General features: G+C 48.2%; 2 protein-coding genes across 4 annotated transcripts; one reads left to right on the top strand and one right to left on the bottom strand.

The window, feature by feature from the left end:
• Nucleotides 1–2,249: 2,249 nt before the first annotated feature.
• On the top strand, nucleotides 2,250–13,770 carry LOC310750962 (gonadotropin-releasing hormone II receptor-like). Of its 3 annotated transcripts, XM_083589394.1 has the most exons (5): nucleotides 2,250–3,144; nucleotides 3,816–3,917; nucleotides 8,362–9,505; nucleotides 10,345–10,549; nucleotides 12,905–13,770. In XM_083589394.1, the coding sequence occupies exons 3-5, from the start codon at nucleotides 8,924–8,926 to the stop codon at nucleotides 13,387–13,389; spliced, it is 1,272 nt and encodes a 423-aa protein (XP_083445520.1). In that variant the 5' UTR covers nucleotides 2,250–3,144; nucleotides 3,816–3,917; nucleotides 8,362–8,923; the 3' UTR covers nucleotides 13,390–13,770. The 3 variants fall into 3 exon arrangements, with proteins under 3 accessions (XP_083445520.1, XP_083445519.1, XP_083445521.1); XM_083589393.1 differs by lacking the exon at nucleotides 3,816–3,917; XM_083589395.1 differs by lacking the exons at nucleotides 2,250–3,144; nucleotides 3,816–3,917 and adding an exon at nucleotides 7,852–8,216.
• Nucleotides 13,771–15,671: 1,901 nt separating this feature from the next.
• RBM8A (RNA binding motif protein 8A) lies at nucleotides 15,672–20,321 on the bottom strand. Its single transcript, XM_083589440.1, has 6 exons — nucleotides 20,164–20,321; nucleotides 18,958–19,017; nucleotides 17,833–17,910; nucleotides 17,533–17,669; nucleotides 16,760–16,896; nucleotides 15,672–16,054 (listed from the first exon to the last, which is right to left on the bottom strand). Exons 1-6 carry the CDS (start codon nucleotides 20,228–20,230, stop codon nucleotides 16,009–16,011), a joined length of 525 nt encoding a protein of 174 aa, XP_083445566.1. The 5' UTR covers nucleotides 20,231–20,321; the 3' UTR covers nucleotides 15,672–16,008.
• Between the last annotated feature and the right edge of the window lie 629 nt (nucleotides 20,322–20,950).

Here is a 20,950-nt window from a genome sequence, read left to right as displayed (position 1 = left end):
ACCAACAGGGAAAACAAACAAACTAGTCTTCATGGAGAGAAATGATCGGCCCCGGTGTGTGTGCGTGCGGGTGTATCTGAAATACAGCAGTGCCCCCTGGTGGCTACATGTTCCTGCTGCTGTTTCTTGTATTCTGTAACAACCAGCTGCTCAATGATTAGGCATGTGTGGCCTGGAGAGAGTCCTGGGAGCCAGATAGAGAGCACCGGGATGCTAAATGTGGCCCTCAGGCCCCCACTACTGCTTCTAACATCAGCCAAACACACCCAGTTCAGTTCCGCTTGGTCTGTTGTTCTCCATCCTATGATGCCCAAGCATCCAAAAGTTTCACCCATTTGTCTCTATGGCAGCCTCGCTGGACTTGCAAATGGACATACTTAACTGCTTGGCTTAAGGCCATTGCCTTAACAAAATAACTTGTCTGACCTGTCTCTTCTTCTAGCACCTAAACCAAACTGGATACAGGATTGCAGGCAGGGGTGCCAACTTTAATAAAATATGGGACGGGGGCAGGTAAGCTCTGCCCCACACAATCAATAATAAGATGCTGCACACACACAATTGGAATGGCAAAGCTCATTAACTGATGGTAGGGGGGTTTCAAATATTTTATTGGGGCCCCCGAAGGGACCTCGGCCCCTAGGGGTTGGCTCCTATGGTTGCAGGTTTGGAAGGAACCCCTAGGAACCATCTAGACTGACCCTCTGCAACACTAATAACAACAAATAAATAAACAAGGGGCAACCAGCCAGGCATATGCGTGGTTACAGAGGCTCATGTCATCATTTTGACTTTCCAAAATACCTATTAACCTTTTCTACAACAAAATGGGGCTGGTTATTCCCAAACAAATGTGTTCTAATGGCCAGGGCAACAGAAACAAGTGTGTTTTTATCCCAGAGAGCCTGATGGTGCCGTGATTTAAGGATGTAGAAAAAGCACACGTGGCTGGCAAACTATCCTTGTTGTTGTCGCTGGCATCTCTTGGTCTCAAGAGGCAATGGAGTGTGCCTCCTGGGGTGAAGTCAAGCCAGTGTGTAAGGACTAAAGTAACCTCCCTGCACGGGACGCGGGTGGCACTGTGGGTTAAACCACAGAGCCTAGGACTTGCCAATCAGAAGGTCGGTGGTTCGAATCCCTGCAACGGGGTGAGCTCCCGTTGCTCGGTCCCTGCTCCTGCCAACCTAGCAGTTTGAAAGCTCACCAGTGCGAGTAGATAAATAGGTATCGCTCCAGCGGGAAGGTAAATGGCATTTCTGTGTGCTGCTCTGGTTCACCAGAAGCGGCTTAGTCATGCTGGCCACATGACCCGGAAGCTGTACGCCAGCTCCCTTGGCAAGTAAAGCGAGATGAGCACCGAAACCCCAGAGTCAGCCACGGCTAGACCTAGTGGTCAGGGGTCCCTTTACCTTTACCTAACCTCCCTGCACAAGCCTGGGCAGTGTGCATGGAGGCCTTGGGCTGCCCAGATGCAGGGCCATCTTAAGCATATCCGGCGCCGTGGTGCAAAGCTCCTTTCAGCCCCCCCCCCCGTTTCCCAGAGTTTTTTAGGGAGGACGGTGCTGCTGGCGGGGCTGGAGGAGGCGGGCAGCGGCTGGAGGGCGGCTCCAGTGAGGAAGAGGCAGAGGCTGGACGCGGCACCCCCTGGCTCAGCTGGCCGCTTTGTGCCACGGTGGCCACGACAGGCGGAGGCTCTGGGCGTAGCGCTGCTTCGGCGCGGCATGGCGGAGGCAGGCGAGGGCGGCAAGCTGATGCCAGGAGGTGCCACTTCCAGCCTCCGCCTCTTCCCTGGCACCCTCCAGAACTTGGCGCCCTGGCACCCTCCACCACTAGCCTCTATGGGTAAGCCGCCCCTGCCCAGATGGCAAGACCCCCACCCCTGTCTCGGCCTGGCTGATGTGGTCCAAAGGAAAGCAGAGCAATACAGTGGTACTCCGGTTAAGAACTTAATTCATTTCGGAGATCCGTTCTTAACCTGAAACTGTTCTTAACCTGAGACACCACTTTAGCTAATGGGGCCTCCTGCTGCCGCTGCCCAATTTCTGTTCTCATCCTGAAGCAAATTTCTTAACCCGAGGTACTATTTCTGGGTTAGCAGAGTCTGTAACCTGAAGCGTATGTAACCTGAAGCATCTGTAACCCGAGGTACCACTGTATACGTTTGGCACCAAGAGTCGCCGGAAGGAGGAGTACAGGACGCCATCCTTAGGGATTCCACTCTGGATTTGCGTAGGCTTCACTCCTTAGCCTTTTCTTCGCCCGAATATGTCCCGCAAGGCAGGAGAGGTTTAGGATCAGCTGCTGCACCTCCATATTGCACATAGATGTGAGTGCTTCACAATGGAAGCAATACTCATGGCTGCCCAAAGGGGGCGGCATGTGAGACTAGCAAGTTCAGGGTTGAAAATAAGCCAGCTGCTCCAGCGTCTAAGACGGCCTTTAATGAATTTGCCATGAGATGCGAGCTGTCACGTCAGCCCTGACCCGCAGCTCACAACCTTTGCCCGCTGCGCTTCCCTGGTGTCGCTCAACAGTTCCCAGGATGCCGAAGAAAGTTAGAAGCTGGCCATTGTCTGCAACAAATTCTTGCTTTTAAACAACGTACTGGAGAAGCCTAAGAGGCCCTTTGCAAAGCAGAGAGTTTTCTCTGCACTGTGTCCTAAAGTGATCAGCTGGCATCTGGTACCCAGTGGGAACAGACTGAGGAGGCTGGGAGAAAAGGGCCCCCCCCCCCTGGGTTACTGGCCATCTGCGCTGTGTCTGGGTTGCTGGAGAGGGACAGAGAAAAGAAAAGAAAGTGGCACCTTTAAATAGAAAAGGTGGAGATGGGAGGGAAGGAGGGAGGAGAGGGAGAGAGAGGAGGACACTGAAGGAAGCAGCACTGTTTCTGCAGTGACCTCCACCAAGGCTGTAACATTGGAAATCCACCACGGCCACTTGCTATCCCGCGATGGCATCGGGCGCACGACGCAGCCCCCAAAGCAGACCTCTGGCATCAGAGGAACTAAGCGGGTAGAGAGGAACTCAGCAGCCCCCCTGCCTTGTTCTTGGAAGGGTTCCCTCCCCCTCTTCTCCTCCCCCCTCCCCATTTCTCTGCAGCAACAGCAGCCCATGGAACTGCGGAAGGAGCAGAGCAAAAGGATGGTGAGTAAGGCCGAGTGTCCCATCTGGAGGAAAGCCATGGGGATGGCGGGGACAGTGGCTGTGGGCACCCCACTAGGGAAATAGATTGGGGTGGGGGAGCATAACCTGACCCGCTGGTGGCTTTCCAAGGAAACGGCTCAAAGATGGGCAGGAGGGATGTTGGTGGGTCACGTGTGGGTCGCTTTTGGTTCGAAAATCTCGCACATGGAGGGCTCTGCATGGGTCATATGGTGTGCATGGCTTTTCTGGGGCTTGGGGCAATTCTTGAGCACCCCAACTGCCGGGAGGGTTCAGGGGTCCCATGGCCCATCTCTCCCATTTCTTCCCAGTTCAGTGTGAGTGCTCCAACCGGATTTACAAAGCACTGGTGAAAGGGGTTATTATGGCCACCTAGGAGTTCCCTCACATAGTTTTGGTTGTTGTCACAAAGGAATGCCCCTTGCCTGCCATGGCACTCCTGGGTCAGAGACTCGTAGAGCTGGAAGGGGCTCCAAGAGGCATCTAGTCCAACCCCCTGCAATGCAGGAATCACAGTTAAAGAATGCCTAACTGAAGGGTCCCCCACCCCCAAGGTCTTCCAAGTTCTTCACCCATAAATATCAGATTATGGTCTGAGAATCGAGGGTGCAACTGCCTGCGCAGCTCAAAACTGCCCATTTTCTGCTCCACAGATCACAATGAATCCTGACGTTGTGATGAAAAGATTCCAGAAAGCTGGTTCCCTGAATAGAGAACAAGTGTTGTGCACATGCTCAGAGGCACTTTGCCTTTAGGTCCCGTTTCTAGGTGAAAATACATTCTGCGCTCTGTACATGCTTTGGTGATGGTCCAAGGCACCACAGTTTTGAAGGTAGGTGGCCTTTAGTGGGCATGGGAGCTTGGGCTGACTCAGCTTGTGCCATGTACATTGGTGGATGCTTGTTGCAGTTCATATCAAAAAAGCAGGAGCACAGCAGAACTAAGGGTAGCCAGATCTGTGGATTTCAATTACTCTCAACTTTTCTTGCACATTTCTCCTAATATTTTTGCAAGCAATTTTTATTATTATAATGCTATTTTCACTACTATTACTGCCACCAGTATTAAATTTATGACCTGCTCTTAAGTATGCATTGCCCTAATATCCACATTTTTGGCTGGAAAACCCACATTGCAGAATTCAGGAAATGTGAAGCGTTGAAAGGTAGCAGAGTTCTGGATTTGTACATTGTTCTGGAAAGTGCAAATCAAGTAGGCTCACACTAAAACATGAAACCAACCCAATTCCCCACTATCCCTAAATATAACTAAGGGACCAAGTAAAGCTCAGGCCTTTGAGCATTGCTGCTGCATTCTTCCTCAGGTTAGCTATTAAACAAAAAAAGGGCAGGTTGGGGAGTAAAAAAATCAGATGGTTTGGGTACAGAGAATGGATACTCTGCAGTCAATGAGAGCCTGAAAGTTGTGTTGGGAAGATCAAGCTATTATCTTTTCATACCAGCACCACCCCTTTGGGGCTATTAGGAATATAGAAACCTGTTAGGTATCATTCGTCACGAAACAGGAAAAGGGTGCAGATAACTTTAAGGGCATTTTCTATGAGTTCTGGGTGTGGTTTTCCAGGCTAATTAGGCACAGCTGGTGATGTGTATAAAGAGAGAAGAAGTTCCAGTTTGCAACTGCCTGCAGAAAGAGAACACCCACAAGTTTTGTGTTTGTATTGCCGAAATAAAACTCTTGTTTGAGTACTTTACATCAGTCTTGTGGTTCTGTCTGCCGCCAGGGAAAACTGGCCTTCAATAAAACCTGCCTTAGACTGAGTCAGACTCTTGGTCCATCCACCTCAGTATGCCTGACACTGACTGGCAGCAGCTTCCAGAGTCTCAGACAGTGGTCCTTCCTACCTGGAGATGCGAGAGAGAAATGTAAGGTTCTACACAGAGGCAGGAAGAACCAGATGCACAAATAGAGGATGGGGGACCCCTGGCTGTACAGCAGATCACATTAAAAGGTCTTAGTAGACCACAAGCTTAACATGTGTCAACAGTGTGATGCAGCAGCAAAACAAGCTAATGCCATTCTAGGCTGCATCAACAGGAAAACAGCATCCAGATCAAGGGAAGTCATAGTGCCGCTCTGTTCTGCCTTGGTCAAACCCCACTTGGAACCCCGAGTCCAGCTGTGGGCACCACAGTTTAAGGAGGATATTGACAAGTTGGAGGGTGACTAGGATGATCAAGGGCCTGGAAACCAAGCTTTATGAGAAACAATGATTGCAAGGCACTCACAAGAGCCCTGCTGGATGAGGCCCATCTAGTCCAGGATCCTGTTCTCGCAGTGGCCATCCAGACCCCTGGGGAAGGCTGCAAGCATGACCTGAGCACTGGAGCACAGTTCTCCCTCCTTGTGGTTTCCAGAAACCAGTACTCAGAAGCGTTACTGCCTCCAACCGTGGCAGCAAAGCATAGCCATCATAGCTAGCGGCCATCGATAGCCTTGTCCTCCATGAATCTGTCCCCATCCTCGTTTAAAGACATCCAAGCTGGTGACCGCTACTGGATCCTGTGGGAGGGAGTTCCATAGTTTAACGATGTGCCACATGAAGGACTTTGCTTTCGGCTGCATTGAATGTTCACCAGATCTAGTGTTATGAGAGCGGAGGGAAATCTCTCTTCACTTTCTCCATGCCATGTATTGTTGCTTGCCTTTCCTCTAATCTGAGAAGTTTCAGACAACCGCAACCTTTCTTCACTGAGGAGTCTCTCTCTGTCCCCTTGATAATTTTGGTTTTCCTTTTCTGGACCTGTTCCATCTCTCAGTATCTTTTATTCCTTTGAGGTTGAAGTGAGCAGAGCAACATAGCTATGTCTGCATTTGGGAGGGTGTGTCTGTATCCTCTTGCAGGGTTTCCCGCTTCCCTTTGTTATAAGAAAAAACTGCTCCTTTATCCCTTATGGATATCCAAGAGCCCGTATAGAGTCCTTATGTAGGTTTTCTATCAGTAGGAGAAAATAACAGAGGCCAGCCAGAGAAAATTGAGAAGCAAAGCAGCTAATAAGCATGATCTTTATTAAACTGTTGCAACAGGGTCCCCAACTTCCCCATGCAGGAAGGGAGGAGAGGAATGCCGAACATTGGTGTGCAAGCTCTTATATAGACTTTTGAAATTGCCTACCCTGTAGCTCAAGACCAACCCCCAAAACATCATACATACGACACAGAAAAAGGTGGTCCCCAGCAGAAATTTGAGTGTGTTGCTTCTCTCCTGTCTGCCAGGATACCAAATAATTCCTTATCTGATGGCCATTCCTTTCAGATGGTAAATACTTAGTTCCTGAATCTCTTACGCATATTGATAGTGTGCTCAGCTTAGCAGATACTTGCCAGACTGTATTTACAGGGAGTTGTAAGCCCCTACAGTCCAATGACAATTGGAAAGCTTTTCCCATTTCTTCACACCTTGCAGATAAATATTTGAGGTCAATTTGGGGGAGTCAAAATGGCTTCAGGATTGTTCTCCTGTACTATTTCAGACACGTGGTTTATATACTTATGTGTTTGCCTTGTACTGTACATTTATGAACATTCATTATATAGATAAAAGACCTTAGAATTCCTGTAACACCTGCTCATTTCAGCCCAGCATTTGATGAGGATTCGCAGCCACTGGAACTCTTCTCAGGAAACATCCCTGGCAAAGGAGGAGGCAGGTGGGAAGGAAAAGAGGTATCCCCTTTGCATGCTTGGCTACCCACTGGGAGCTGCTGGAAATAGCTCAGGGCCTGTCTTGTTCCTCTTATCTCAGGCTTCTCTCCATTGTTCCTCCGGCTGCACTCAATAAATCAGCGGCTGGCTAGCTAGAAACCACAGCAGCTAAGCTAAAAATAAGCGCCAGTGTGGGCAGGTAGCGTGAAGTGTCTGCGACAAAACCTCAAGGATGGGTGTTGCATTTTAATTGGGAGTCTATTAATTTTTTCCTTCAACAGGATGGGTAGTTTAGGAACTGGGGAAGACACAAAGAGGTATCTGATTATTGAACGTAGGAAGGAAGCACCCTTCCAGGAAACCTTGCAACAGATCTCCAGGGCATCAGGCTTTCTTCCCCCTCAGGCTTTGCATGCACAGGGTCCCGGGTTCAATTCCCAATGCCATCTCCCCGACTGAAAACCGGGGAGATGCTGCCGGTCAGAGTAGGCAGAGTAGGTGAGATGCTGCCGGTCAGAGTAGGCAGTGCTGAGTTAGACAGACTGACAGGGCATAAAATTTAATAAATAAAAAAAATAGTAAAATTGATAAGAAAATAATTGCTGCTTCCTGTAGCAGCAAGTTCCAAAGTTTAACTACTGCACTGCATATGAAGAAGTGTGTTCTGTTGCCTGTCACAAATCTTCCAGCGTTCAGCTTCATGGGATGTCCACAAGTTCTAGTGTTCTGAGACACAAAACTTTCCTCTGTCCACTTCTGCCATCCCATGCCATGGCAGGTCCAGGCACTCTGGGAGGAAACCAATTTTCTAAATCTGTTTCAGTTAGGGTTTATTAGGCCTCATTTTGGCACAGGAACTGCTTTGGTCACCTTGTACGATGCCCTCTGTCGGAAGAGTGATGGGGAAATATGTCCCCGTTAATTTTCCTCGACCTCTCTGCAGCTTTCAATACCGTCGAGCATGGTATCCTGAAGCGCTTGATTTGGGGGTAACATGGCACTGCTTTGCAGTGATTCTGGTCCTACTTGGATGGCCATTTCCTGAGGGAAATGCTTGGGGAGTGCTCTTCAGCCTAGTGGAGCCTTCAATATGGGGTTCCTTAGGGTTCCATTTTATCCCCCGTGCTGTTTAACATCTACCTGAAACTGCTGAGTGGGGTCTTTTTGAATTCTGAAGCATGTTGTCAGCAATATGGTGATGGCACACAGCTCTGCTTTTCCTTTACAACTGCAGGTGAGGCAGTGGAAGTGCTGGACTGGATGAGAGACAACAAAATGAAGCTCAGTCCAGATAAGCCTGAGGCAATGTTAGTGGGCAGTTCCCTAGACCAGATGGATGAGAGGTTGCCTGCTTTTGATGGGGTTACAAGCAGGTTCACAGCTTGAGGGTACTTCCAGATCCTTTGCTGTTGGCTTGAGGTCGGGTGGTCTCAGTGGCATGGAGCGCCTTCGATCAGCTTCGGCTGGAGCAGGGTGGTAGTGGTGGAAATGGCAAAGAGAACTAAGCTGATCTGTATTCTGTCCCCGCTGCAGGTCCTTGGGCTGTGCTCTCCTTCTTCAGTGCTTTTAAGAGGCACTAAAACTGCCCTGAAGAGAAAAGAAATGTGTGGGCTGTGAACTGTTCCCCCGGAGGCCAGATAAACCACAGAGAAATCCTTGAGAAGGCACCATCTTGGCCACTGACTGAACTGTGTGTTCCTGACATGGCCACAACATTAGAACTACATTAAGTAGACAAATCTCTCCTATTTAATAGAGTATTTGGGACTGGAAATATAAAGATCAAAGACAAGGGATTCTGGACCTCCCAAAGAGAGGTCTCACCTGGCAGCAAGGTGTAGCTGGTCAGCTGACCCAACAGAAAGGACACCTTGCCACCATTCGATTTGGAGCAGAGTTGGGTAGCTCAAGCTCTGTCTGAACAAGGGAACCATGCCCTATACTTGCCAGATCTGCCCCAGTCTTGGAAGAGAAGGGCTTCCCTGGGAACTGGTAGGGGCCCAGCCCAACTGGGAACCCCATATTCAACTAGGATCCGTGTATTTGTTTGGGGCAGGACACCGTCTCCATCTCGGGAAAGCTTGACACTGGCCCAATGAACACCACCGCCACCCAGATGAAGCTCAGCAAGATGGTGGGTTCTGGGCTACCCATCGCGTCCAACCAAAGTCAATGGAAACCCAACGGCCTAGAGGAGCTCTTGTCCAATGGGGGGACCTCCAACGGCAGTGTTCTGGGAGAGGAGGTCTTCCAACTGCCCACTTTCTCTACTGCAGCCAAAGTCCGCGTTGCCATAACGGTGGTCCTCTTCTTCTCTTCCGCCTGCTTCAACATTGCTGTGCTCTGGACTGTCACCCAGAAGTACCAGCGTAGGCCTCACCTCCGGATTCTCCTCATGAACTTGGCGGCTGCTGATCTCCTGGTGACCTTTGTGGTGATGCCTTTGGATGCAGCATGGAATGTCACTGTCCAGTGGTATGCTGGTGACCTGGCTTGCCGGTTTCTCATGTTCCTCAAACTTGTGGCCATGTACGCCTCGGCCTTCGTTACTGTGGTGATCAGCCTGGACCGCAGGGCAGCCATCTTGCACCCGCTCAGCGTCAGTGAGGCCAAGAGGAAGAATAAGGTCATGTTGTCTGTAGCCTGGGTCTTGAGTTTGGTTCTGGCGTTACCTCAGGTAGGTGCTATATATATGTGTGTGTGTGCATTATATGCATTTATATCCCATCCTTTTCTCCAAGGAGCTCAAGGTGGCAAATTCAGTTCTTCCCGCTTCTTGTTTAATCTCCACAACAACCCTGTGAGGTAGGTTAGGAAGACCTTGGTGTTCAGGGATCTCATTGGCCACTGTGACAACTAGATGGCAGAATAGGTGGGCCCTTGGCCTGATCCAGCAGGTTTCATCTTATGCTCACTGGTGCAATGCTGGTTGTTGTCCAATGCTATTTTCTCCGGATTTTAAAATAAAAAGGAAGTATATAGCTTTTCTACAAGAGGGAATTGACATTGAATTATATATATGTGCCTAAAAACAACCCATAGATAATGGGACAATAAAGAATTATCATAAAGCCAAACTCAGGGTGCCTTCAGACGTGTGACACTGGACGTCGCTAGTCTCCTACGCTTTCCGCAATGCCTGTTTCTCTTCCCCCACAAAAACAGCATGAAAGATCCACATGCTGGTATCCTGCCCCAGATTCTGTCATCTTGCTCCCACAATTTTCTGGGTAAAGCGGGGCTGTAAATGCATTTCCCCCCCTGCCACCAAATCCAATGGAAATGGATGCTAAGCATGTGCTACATATCCCGTTAATTTTCCAGATGTGGCTTTTACAGTTGTGTGAAATCCAAATATAATCTGGGAATTAACAGTTGGGGAAATGGAATTAACTGCTGTGTGAATGCAGCCACTACGTTGAGATGCCTGCTGGATTTTTTTAGATGATTGAGCACTCTGATGGATCTCTCTCTTTCTCTCTCTCTCCCCCCCCACACCCACGGTTCTGTCTCCAGGTGTTTGTCTTCCACACTGTCAGCCGGTCTCAGCCCACCTACTTCATCCAATGCGCCACCGTAGGGAGCTTCCAGGCTCACTGGCAGGAGACCCTTTACAATATGTTCACTTTCTCCTGCCTCTTCCTCCTGCCGCTGCTAATCATGGTCCTTTGCTACTCCCGCATCTTCGTGGAGATCTCGAGAAAGATGAAGAAAGCTTGCGGTGAGGTTAACCTGCAGGGCGCCAACTATCCTCCTGGTACCTGCCCAGAAGGGGTGGGCGAAGGAGCGTTACTTTTGGCTTTTTTAAAAAAAGACTAGTAAGTCTAATGAATAAGATGGTGCTGTCCCATCAGCCCCATTCAGCATTGTCCTTGGTCAGGGTTGATGGGAGCTGAGGTCTAAGGTTCTGTGGCTCCAGAGAGGCCCGGAGGATGGCCTTCTCTGCAGTGGCTCCCCGTCTGCGGAATGCTCTCCCCAGGGAAGTTTGCCTGGCATCTTCATTATACACCTTTAGGCACCAGGCATGGCCAAACTTGGCCCTCCAGCTGTTTTGGGACTATAATTCCCATCATCCCTGACCACTGGTCCTGTTAGCTAGGGATGATGGGAGTTGTAGTCCCAAAACAGCTGGAGGGCCAAGTTTGGCCATGCCTGCACCAGACAAAAGTTTTCCTTTTTAACTAGGCCTTTGGTTGATTTGATTGACATCCTATGCCCTTTTAAATATGTGGGGTTTTTTTGTGGGGGTTTTGTTGGGTTGTTTTGATTTTCATTATATATTTTATAGTTTTATATATTGATTTTGTTCTGAGACCTCCAGGTATAGGGCGGTACACAAATTCAATTAATAATAAATAATAATTGTTAATAAGAACATAAGAAGAGTGTGCTGGGTCAGGCCAATTGCCCATCTAGTCCAGCATCCTGTTCCCACAGTGGCCAACCAGAAACCTGGGGGAACTGGAAAGCAGGACCTGAGCACCACAGAACCCTCCCCTCCCGCAATTGGTGGAGGTAGAGCAGAGCCATCAAGGCTAGTAGCCATTGATAAGCCCTCTCCTCCCTGTTTATTTGTATGCCGCCTTTCCATATTTAAAACCATGCTCAAGGCGGCTTACAGCACGGAAAGATTTACAGAGTCACAAAAAATAGAACAGAAACAGTCATATGCAAGAAATTAAACCGGATCAAAGCATACACAAGAAAATCAAACAACCCGCCCCCCCCATAAGTTTTAAAAATATTTTTTTTTTAATAAATTTTTATTAAAGTTTTACAGAAAAGAAAAGATTCTCAAAATAAAAAAAAACCATAAGTTACAGAAAAAAGAAATACACAGAAATACAAGAAAAAAAGTCACAACTAATTAAGAAAAATTAAATTTAAACAAAAAAACAAAAGATAAAAACAAATCCATTATTCCCAATGACCTCAAATTCATATGCTTATGTTCTTGACCTCCTCACGCCTCCCCCCTTTTGTATTCCCGTTTAGATATTTAGTTCAGCAAATTCTTACCCTTTTTCAAATATTTAAACTTTATACCATAACACATTCTATATCAATATTTTCAGCCAATCATCAATGCCTTTTTTTACATGATCTTATTAACTTTTATCACTAATTACCACTTATAACCAATCCAAGCACAGTTTTAGCATTCATTAATTTTATAGTATTTCTGAAATACCATAAGTTTTAAAAATAAAGGTGCAAATCTTAGTATCAATTAAGCATCTCCAATTGTGACCCCAACAAAACACCCACAACAACTCTGGGCCCAGAGATGGAGAGAAGATAAAGTTCCTACCAAAGAAGAATGGCAGATCACTTTGATGGATTATGCCAAAATGACCGGAAGAATCAGAAATCAGGAAGAGCAAAATTTTAAGAAGGAATGGGGGAAATTCATAAGTTACCTTAAAAACCATTGTAAAGAGTTAAAGTTGTTAGTAGGATTGGAATATCACTTGTTGGTTAAATGGTGAATTTTGGACACAGTGGAGAGGTAAAATATTTTGGATTATCATAAAAGATGCAGGAGGAAATGACTAGCAATAGGACCCAGAAAGGGGAGGAGGGAAGTCCAAGAGATTCCTTGGAATCTTGTTTTTATGTTGTAAATTGGACGTGTGACTTTAAAATTTTAATTTGAAAAACCAAATGAATATTTTTTATAAAAAAAACCCTCAACAATACCCCACCCCAAGACCCCAGAGGCATCTAAGATCGGGCATCCCCAACCTGTGGCCCTCCAGATGTTTTGGCCTACAACTCCCATGATCCCTAACAGGACCAGTGGTCAGGGATGATGGGAATGGTAGTCCAAAACATCTGGAAGGCCGAAGGTTGGGGATGCCTGATCTAAGATGGTTTCTGGTTCTTGGGCAGCCTCAACATTTGTAGCTGGAGTCAGGCAGGCAGGGACCTGCTCTCCCAGCAAAGTGGAAGGAGGCCAGCAAGGCAGGGAGCAGGTCTTGTAGGACTCACAGCCAAGATGTTCCCCAACTCCCTAACTCCCCTCTCCCAGACCCTTTACTTTTTGCCTCTCACCAACGTCTTACTCCTCCTCCAGCTTCACCAAAGTCCAGGGAGTTCCACCTCCGCCGCTCCTACAACAACATTCCTCGGGTGCGCATGCGCACCCTCAAGATGTCTGCCATCATTGTCCTGACTTTCGTCGTCTGCTGGACTCCTTACTACCTGCTCGGCCTGTGGTACTGGTTCTCCCCAGAGATGCTGACCAGGGAGCAGGTGCCCCCATCCCTCAGCCACATTCTCTTCCTCTTTGGCCTCTTCAACGCGTGCCTTGACCCCCTGATCTACGGCTTCTTCGCTATGCACTTCCGGATGGAGAGCGGGCAGGCCTGCTGCTGCCCTCGGAGGGAAAAGGAGATGGAGGGAGCTTCCGTGCTCACCGGCTCCTTCCGAGCTTCCACCATCAGCGGGGGAGCTGTCAGGCAGCTGAGGGAGCCCAAGAAGCACAAGCCGGAATCAGCGCTGGCGAGGGTCAAAAAGCTGGGGTTGAAGAGGAAGAAGATGGCGGAGAGCTTCATTTGAACATGTAGATAAAACATGGTCCATTACCTCACTTGCTGGGATTTGCTTTCACTGCTGGGAGTTGGGTGGAAGGCCGGCACTACTGTTTGGCAAAGTGATGCAGCTGCCTCATGTGCCAATTATTCAGAGGCGGAGGTGTTGGGGGACGCAGCTGCCAGTCCCAACCTGCCTGCTGTCTTGTCACAAGCACCAGCGTAAGAGACAACTGTCAGCTCAGTCAACTTCTGCACAAGGAAGGTAGGCGACATCTTGTCCTTTGCTACAGGTGGCAAATTGTCTTGGTGGCTGGTTGCGGCCTAATTTGAGCTCTGGAGGAGCTTCCATGGCAATAGTCAACACTCCGAATCTCTGACCAACAAATACAGAATATTTTCTCAATGAGGGATCCTCTCTCTTGTCCTTTATTTCTCCTCTAGTGCTGCAGCTATGGAAAAAGGCAGTTGCCCAGGAATAGTAATATGGTACAATCACATCTTATGTGCATTTAACTTGCCTCCCGATTTATGTTGTGCTCTAGGAGGCTTAGTTTGGTCAGAAGTGAGTATGCACTTTCAGAGTTAACACAAAATGCATTACTTCTGGTAAATGAGCCACCATAGCCGCTAGAGGGCTATGAAAATTTGTGTCTTGGGCTTTTGCCCATGTACTATCTGAAACCAAAGGGCCGCATTGGTTGCCAGATGTGACCTCCCCCAGCTCTCCTACTCTGCTAAAGTAGCCAACAATAGTCCTGTCCTCCATGAATTTGTCCAAACCTCTTCCAGAGCCATCTAGGTTGGTGGCCATCACTGACACCGGTGGGAGTCCCATAGCTTAACATTGAGCTGCATAGCTAACCTCCAGAAATGTCAGATTTAGGATGGTGAGCTGAGGGGCCGCAGAATGGAAAGTGAGAGGGCATGAAAATAAGAAATATGTAGTGGGAGGCACCAAATTTTGTCATCAATTTTGCCATATTACCAAAGTCTACCCCTGCCTCCAGTTTCTCCTGGGGATAAAATGCCTGGAGGCTTTGCCCTTTGCTGAGACTATTGCCTCTCAACTTTACTCTCCTCCTCATTGCTGTGCTGCCTCAGAACCTCCATGGGTTCTTGAATCCTCTGCAGCATCCTAGCCTTTCCTGACCTCTCTCCCTGCAGCCCCATCTGCTCTAAGGATTGCATCCCTTCCTCCTTCAGGATCCTGGCTCCAGCCACCTGCAACTCACCCAAAGTCCTCTGCTGGCTCTTGCCCTGCTGACACAGGCAGCTGCAGGAAAAGGCAATAGCACAATCTGCCTTGGGAAGTGGAAAGCTCTCCTTCGTTGGCCATTGTTGAACACCTCTCACCATCTGGAAGTTCCTGCTGCATGTGGCCTGAAATCTGCTTCCCAGCAATTTAGAACCAGGCTGCTCTTTCTTCATTCTAGCTGTCTTTTAGGAGATGCTGTGACTTCAATCAAGCACGGAACAGGAGACATGTCTAGATCCCTTCCTGCTAATGAGCATGGTTTTGGTCTAATAAAGCCACAGCCCCACCCAGTGGCCAAAGGCTACCTGTGACACCTCCTTGAAGCACCTATTCTTCAACAGCTTATCCATAAAACCATAAGAAAGGGACTCCAGGAGTCATCTAGTCCAATCCCCTGCAATGCAGGAATCACAGCTAATCACTCTTGGATGATAAGGCTGTGTACCACCTCCAGTATCAGAGGGGATACATCCCTGAATACCGTCTGCTGACTGTTAAATCTAGCAGTAACAAGAGACCAATACCTTTGTTAGGGACTGAAATCACAAGAGAATGAGCTTTCAAGTTTGACACAAAAGAAAAGGCACCCTTGTTTTGAACAAATGTTGTCCTGGTTCTGGCAGCCAGGATGAAGTGTGGTGGGCAGGCAGAATGCTATGGGGGCCCTTGGTTCCAGCCCATTCTCTCTGGCTCTGTAACCAAAAGCTTTTTAAAAAGTGCACCAGGAAAGTGGCGGGAAAGAAATGAAAACCTGCTAGATCTACACAAACTTGTGTGACATAAACATGTAGAGCCCTAGTGCTTCCCCCCCCCCCCGGGGCTTTTGATGCGCCACAAAGGACTTATGTAGACAAGTGTGAGCAGGCTAGTAACTTTTTCAGACTGATAAAAAAGGCTAGTTTGGGAATTTTTATGGATGCTCTTGACAATCCAACCACAAAAGAGGCTAACAGCCCAGCAAAGGGGAGGTGTTAAACTATAGTCACTCTGAAGCCGCCCCACCACCTTGGAACACATCCCCCAAGCAAAGGAAAAAAGGTTAAACACAAGGATTGTTTTATATAAAAAAGTCCATAATCTTTTTATTCTGAACATTGCTTTCAGACAGTCCCTTCTCAAAAGACTAAAAAGCACAATGACTTGTACCAAGACACAGGAGGACGTATGTCCAAGGACACCAATAACAGGAAATCTCATGTAAACTGAGACATCAGATTGAGAGTAATTAAGAAATAGTCAAACTGTGTAAATACAAAATTAACCGGGGGGGGGTGGAGGAGAGAAAAAGATGTAAGCATATGGTCTCTTAGCGCAGATGGGCATTTCCTTCTGGTTCGCCAGGACTTAACATCACAAGCATCGCAAAAAGGAGAACCTCCCTCCCCACCTTTAGCGCCTCCTTCTGTCAGGACTCCTGCTCCTTCTACGGCCACCCCTGAGAGGAAAGAGAGGAGACAAAAAGGTCCATTAAATTATGCTGAGTTTCTCTCCATAAGCAAAAGCTGAGAAAGTTAACAAGACTGGATGAGGGTCATGAAGTATCTGCTGGGGAACTGCGCTCCATTTATCATGCCACAAAGCCACAAATGGAGGACAACTCTAGACACAGTGTGGAAGTGTTAGCTGAAGAAGAGAGCTTGCTGCTGGCAAAAGACCAGAATTTGGCAAGCCCCAAAGCCAAAAATGTTTGCAATTTAATCTTGTTTATGCAATTACACAGACCCCTCCCCCCCGATCAGTGTCAGTGCCTTAGCCCTGGGTTCATTTCATGCTTGTGGTGCATAATCAGTCCACTGTGCAGCCTTGACTCAGTTCCCTTTCTGAAACTGGCAACAGTGGCAGGGAGTCTCAGAGATCGTGAAGACAAAAAACAGAACACATACAAAACTATGGACAATTAGAAAAGGGTATGTAAAGTGTGTCTTCCGTTATGTTCAAATTGTTTTGCAAAAACAGGTTAACGGACCCCAGACAACAGCCAGATCTTTTGATTAAATTCATCTTAGCTTTCCTGCTTTAACATATACAGAAGACAGAAAAAGAGCTGTAGTATTATCAGTTTGCTGTAAGCACCACCTTTTAGCTCACTGTGAGAAAAAAATGTACAATTTCGTCCCACTTCTTAGTGGGAAAATCTCACCTTCGCTTCCCTTTCGGAGGTCCCCTGACAAAACACCAATCCACGCTGATCGGCTGCCCCATAAGGTCTTGTCCATTCAGTCCTTCCATGGCTGCCTGGGCTTCTTTGTACGTTTCATATTCTACCAGGGTGTAGCCCTGTAAAATACGAGGACGTTCAGGGGAAGAAACATAATTCACTCAAACATTTATTGGAAGGGTTTCTAGACTGTTCTTCAGCCAAATCTAAAGGACATAACACAGAAGGAAAAGAGAGCAGGAAGGAGAAGGAAAAAGGCAAACTCAGGCACACATTCTTAGTCATACAGTTATTTTAACAACTGGATGGAATGGGAAACAGTTCAAGAGCACTAGGTGCCAAAAGTTGCTGGTCTCTCAGTTGAACTGATGGAGAGTCCTTGCTTTCCTTCTCTTCCACTGCTGCAGTCTGAACAAACTTCCCCTGGTTAGACTGACTGACCCCAGGACACCTTATTTGTAGCAGGATTCAACACTAACAAGCACACTGGCAAGAAATAAGGCTGACAAAATGCAACAACATATTGACAAAAGCAACCTCCTCTTCTTATGCTTTCCTTTCAATGCCTTTTGTGCATGTCCCATGGCTCTTTTGAGAAACCTGCAGATAGCCCCCGCTCCCCCAGCTTCTAGAACCTATCTGTGCCTGCTGCCACAGGGAGAAGATCTGAGGCTTTTGGTAGTTATAGCAATGCACTACTAAGGTGTGTTCCTTGACTATCTCCAGAAAGAACACAAAAGCATCCACCTCTGTACCTTCAGGTAACCTGTCCGCCGGTCAAGATTCAGGTGGAGGTTCTTGATTTCCCCAAACTCTGCAAACTTGTCATGAATGTCCTCCTCGGTGGCCTCCTCATGGACACCCGTGACGAAGAGAATCCAGCCTTCCACCGCTGTAACAACGAAGAGCAGGACAAAAAAAAGAGTCATGAGCTGTGTCTGGCGGAACACATCTCAACGTGGGCTGCCCCATGCAAAGGAAAGAGAGGTTACCATTGGCCAATTAGGGTGGGCGGGACATGGGAGAGAGAACATGCTCTCTGGACACGTACTCACATCTCTGGGGACCCGGCTCATCCCCATCTTGCTCCACGCTGTCGTAATCCTCACGGACACGGGCTCTGGAACCCTCCTCTGATTGTATGCACCAACACACAAAGAAACAAAAAGCAAAGCAACCAGAATATGATTTAGAAAGCACTAACGGTGCTGTGAAACCCTCCCAACATACCCACGCCCACACCCTTATTTTAGGTTAATGGCATGTAATTACACATCAGCAGCAAGGACTGCTTTCCCCAGGCTTCACCCTCAGGGATACCACAACCCAAATCTCACATCCTCAGTCCCAATAACTAGAAAGTGTAACTCTCTGCACAGACATCCCCTCTGAAGCACCTGCAATGATGCTCCCTAATAAAACTCCTTCAGGGAAGGGGCTCTGAGTGCCTCCAAAATGACAACCCTGTGCTTTCCAATGCTTCCCCCAGAGGTCAAACACTCCACAGAGTAACTCCCCCAGAAAGCAGCCACCTCCCCTCACAGCCACAGCTTGAGAGCCTGCTCATAAGGCTGTCCACTTTTTCTGGCTGTTGCAGCTGTCCAGGAGCAATGAATGTGATTCCTGCACTCTGGCAAGTTGGAAACTAAGCATGAGTGTTGAGCACACCCTTTCTGCTTTGAGGGCAATTATACAGGGCTATGGAGAAAACTCAGTGTGAGGTTGGAAACAACACCATGCCCTTTCCTCTAAGGGCAGTGGTAAGAACAAAATCTGGCTACCCAGCAAGACCAGCTATAACTGGCAGCCTACTGATCCCCCGTGGCAACCAACGGCAGATCAAAGCAACTGGCAATATAGTGGTACCTCCGGTTATGAACTTAATTCGTTCCAGAGGTCCATTTGTAACCCGAAAACCGTTCTTAACATGAGGCGTGCTTTCGCTAATGGCAACTCCCACTACTGCCGCGCCACCGGCAAAGTTCACAACAGGGAGCATCTACTTCTGGGTTGGCGCAGCTCGTAACCTGAAGCATTCGTAAGGAGAACGGTACATAACATGAGGTTCCACTGTACTGCCACTGATATTTTTCAGACAAAGGAAAGGAAGAGAATCAAATAACATAACCTCTGAGATAAACACACACATCTAAGCAACATACATGAGGCAGTCACCTTACCTGACCCAAACCCTCTGCCTTTCCTCTTCTTCGCTTTTTCCTTCAGTTTGTGGATGCTTTCTGCAGAGAGATCAAACAGGCTGGGTCAAAGTGACTATCTAAATGGGTGGCATGTCTCTACCTGCATGCACTCTCAAGCCCTAGCCTAGGCATTATGTACACATGTTGCCTGGGAGTGGAGGAAACCTTGAGCGAGACGCAGCTTATTCCAGCCTTCGCCCACCTGGCTGGGAGTTGTAGTTGAAGGGCACCAGGTCAGCAAAGGCTGCCTTAGACCACTGAGATGGGAAACAACTAATGAAATGGGGTTGGGGAAGAAAACAACACCAGAATCAACCCATGGAAGGAAGTAGAGGAATGTATTGGGAAAGCATTGCATAACTGTTTTAATATTTAGCATGGACCTGATACCTACTGTATTGTAGCTAGCATGTTCTTAAGTTTTTAATCATGTGTTTTCTATATTGTAATTAGTCTATTACTTGTAAGCCACCCTGCAAGGAAAGCTTTCCTAAAAGGTTCATGTGTGGCCTCCAGATGTTGCGGTTGCAGTCCAACAACATCTTGAAGGCACCACATTGGCTACTGCTGCAAACGAAGCTCACTAACTGGCCTTAGGTAAAACTTTTATTCCTTGTCCTCAACTTCCCTCCTTTACAAAACAAGGATACAGTACAGGGCTGTGAAGGTCTCCTAACAATACAGTGCAGCCTTGGGCGGGGGCGGGGGCGGGGGCGGGGCAGTCCACGACAGACCCTTTTGCAAAGTAGGGGTAATAATAGTAGACTACAATGCGGGGCTGTTCCAAGCGCTTGCTTTCTTCTGTCTCTAGGGCCTCAGCCATGTATTTTATTATTAATTCACTCGCCCTTCACCCCAAGGTCCCAGAGCGGGTTACAGCAACAAAAACACAGTATTAAAAACAGTTATTGGAATTACAGAAACAAGGAGGGTCCTAAAAATGGGTACCTCAAGCCTTCAACACCTCAAGGTGCTGTTTATTTTGATTAAGCGGTATATAAATCGTTCCATCTTTCTCATCTAAACGATAGCGCCACCGTCACCACCCTCTACTCAATATAGGAAATGGTCACACCGGCCTACCTTACAGGGCTGCTGTGACTAGTGAATTAAATTAACCGTTAATACTAATAATACTGGGGAGAAGCAAAGTCAGAATTCATCAGCCCTCCCCTCTCTCCCTACCGTCGCCATCCTCGTCCATGGCGAAGTCCTCGCCGCCCGCCTCATGAAGGTCCAGTACGTCCGCCATCTTGGCCACTCGAGCGTCTTCCTCGGCTGACGGAGCTAATCTCGCCGCCCGCCTGACGACGGAAGCAGCGCAGTGCACGCCGGGAGAGCTCGACGCCGGCGCAGATGGGTTGGCTGAAGGCCCGCTTCTGGGAAGAAGCGGGGAAAGAGGATGCGTGGAGCGCCATCTTGAGGAGGTCTCTACGCAGCTAGGGCTACTTCAACGCCTGCGCAGATGAGCCGGCTGGGGATAAGTCTTCTAGCGCGGGAGGGAGGAGGGAGCGTGGAGCGCCATCTTGAGGAGGTCTTTGCGGCGCTATACGAGCACGACGGCGGAAGGAGCGTTGCAAGGCCTCGTGGGAAGAAGGGCCAAAAGAGAAATAGGGCGGGGCAGAGGGCTCAAGCTTGTAAAATGAGGGTGAAGGGGGTGTGGCTAAGATTGAACGGGATCTTCTTACAGGGACTCTGAAGGACCCTACCCGTGGCTATCTTTCCAGATAGTGTGGTGCAGTGGTTAGATTGCCTGACTAAATCCTGGGAGTCCAGGGTTCAAATCCACACCCGATGAAGAAGTGCACTGGGTGCTCTTGGGCCAGTAGCCTACCCCAAAGGGTTGTTGTGAGGATAAAATGGGAAGAACTATGTGTATGCCAACTAGAGCTCTTTAGAAGTAAGTTGGGAAATAAGTGCAATAAAATAAAAATGTTCCACTGAAGTGTGCAGGTGAGTTAGAGAAATTAGT

The sequence above is a fragment of the Podarcis filfolensis genome (assembly GCF_964270895.1).
Source record: "Podarcis filfolensis genome assembly, chromosome: 16".
In the NCBI taxonomy this organism is placed as follows: Eukaryota; Metazoa; Chordata; class Lepidosauria; order Squamata; family Lacertidae; genus Podarcis; species Podarcis filfolensis.
The sequence above is the reverse complement of the archived record's forward strand: the minus strand, read 5'-3'. Positions and strand labels throughout refer to the sequence as shown.

What these genes read in the sequence shown, in the direction of transcription:
- RBM8A (XM_083589440.1), bottom strand. Translation starts at nt 20,230, where the DNA reads ATGGCGGACGTACTGGACCTTCATGAGGCGGGCGGCGAGGACTTCGCC. An exon ending in TGAGCCGGGTCCCCAGAGAT is followed by an intron (nt 17,670 to 17,832) that starts GTGAGTACGTGT and finishes TCGTTGTTACAG; the next exon opens with CGGTGGAAGGCTGGATTCTC. An exon ending in GGCGGACAGGTTACCTGAAG is followed by an intron (nt 16,897 to 17,532) that starts GTACAGAGGTGG and finishes CGTATTTTACAG; the next exon opens with GGCTACACCCTGGTAGAATA.
- LOC310750962 (XM_083589393.1), top strand. Translation starts at nt 8,924, where the DNA reads ATGAACACCACCGCCACCCAGATGAAGCTCAGCAAGATGGTGGGTTCT. An exon ending in TGGTTCTGGCGTTACCTCAG is followed by an intron (nt 9,506 to 10,344) that starts GTAGGTGCTATA and finishes TTCTGTCTCCAG; the next exon opens with GTGTTTGTCTTCCACACTGT. An exon ending in AAAGATGAAGAAAGCTTGCG is followed by an intron (nt 10,550 to 12,904) that starts GTGAGGTTAACC and finishes CTCCTCCTCCAG; the next exon opens with CTTCACCAAAGTCCAGGGAG.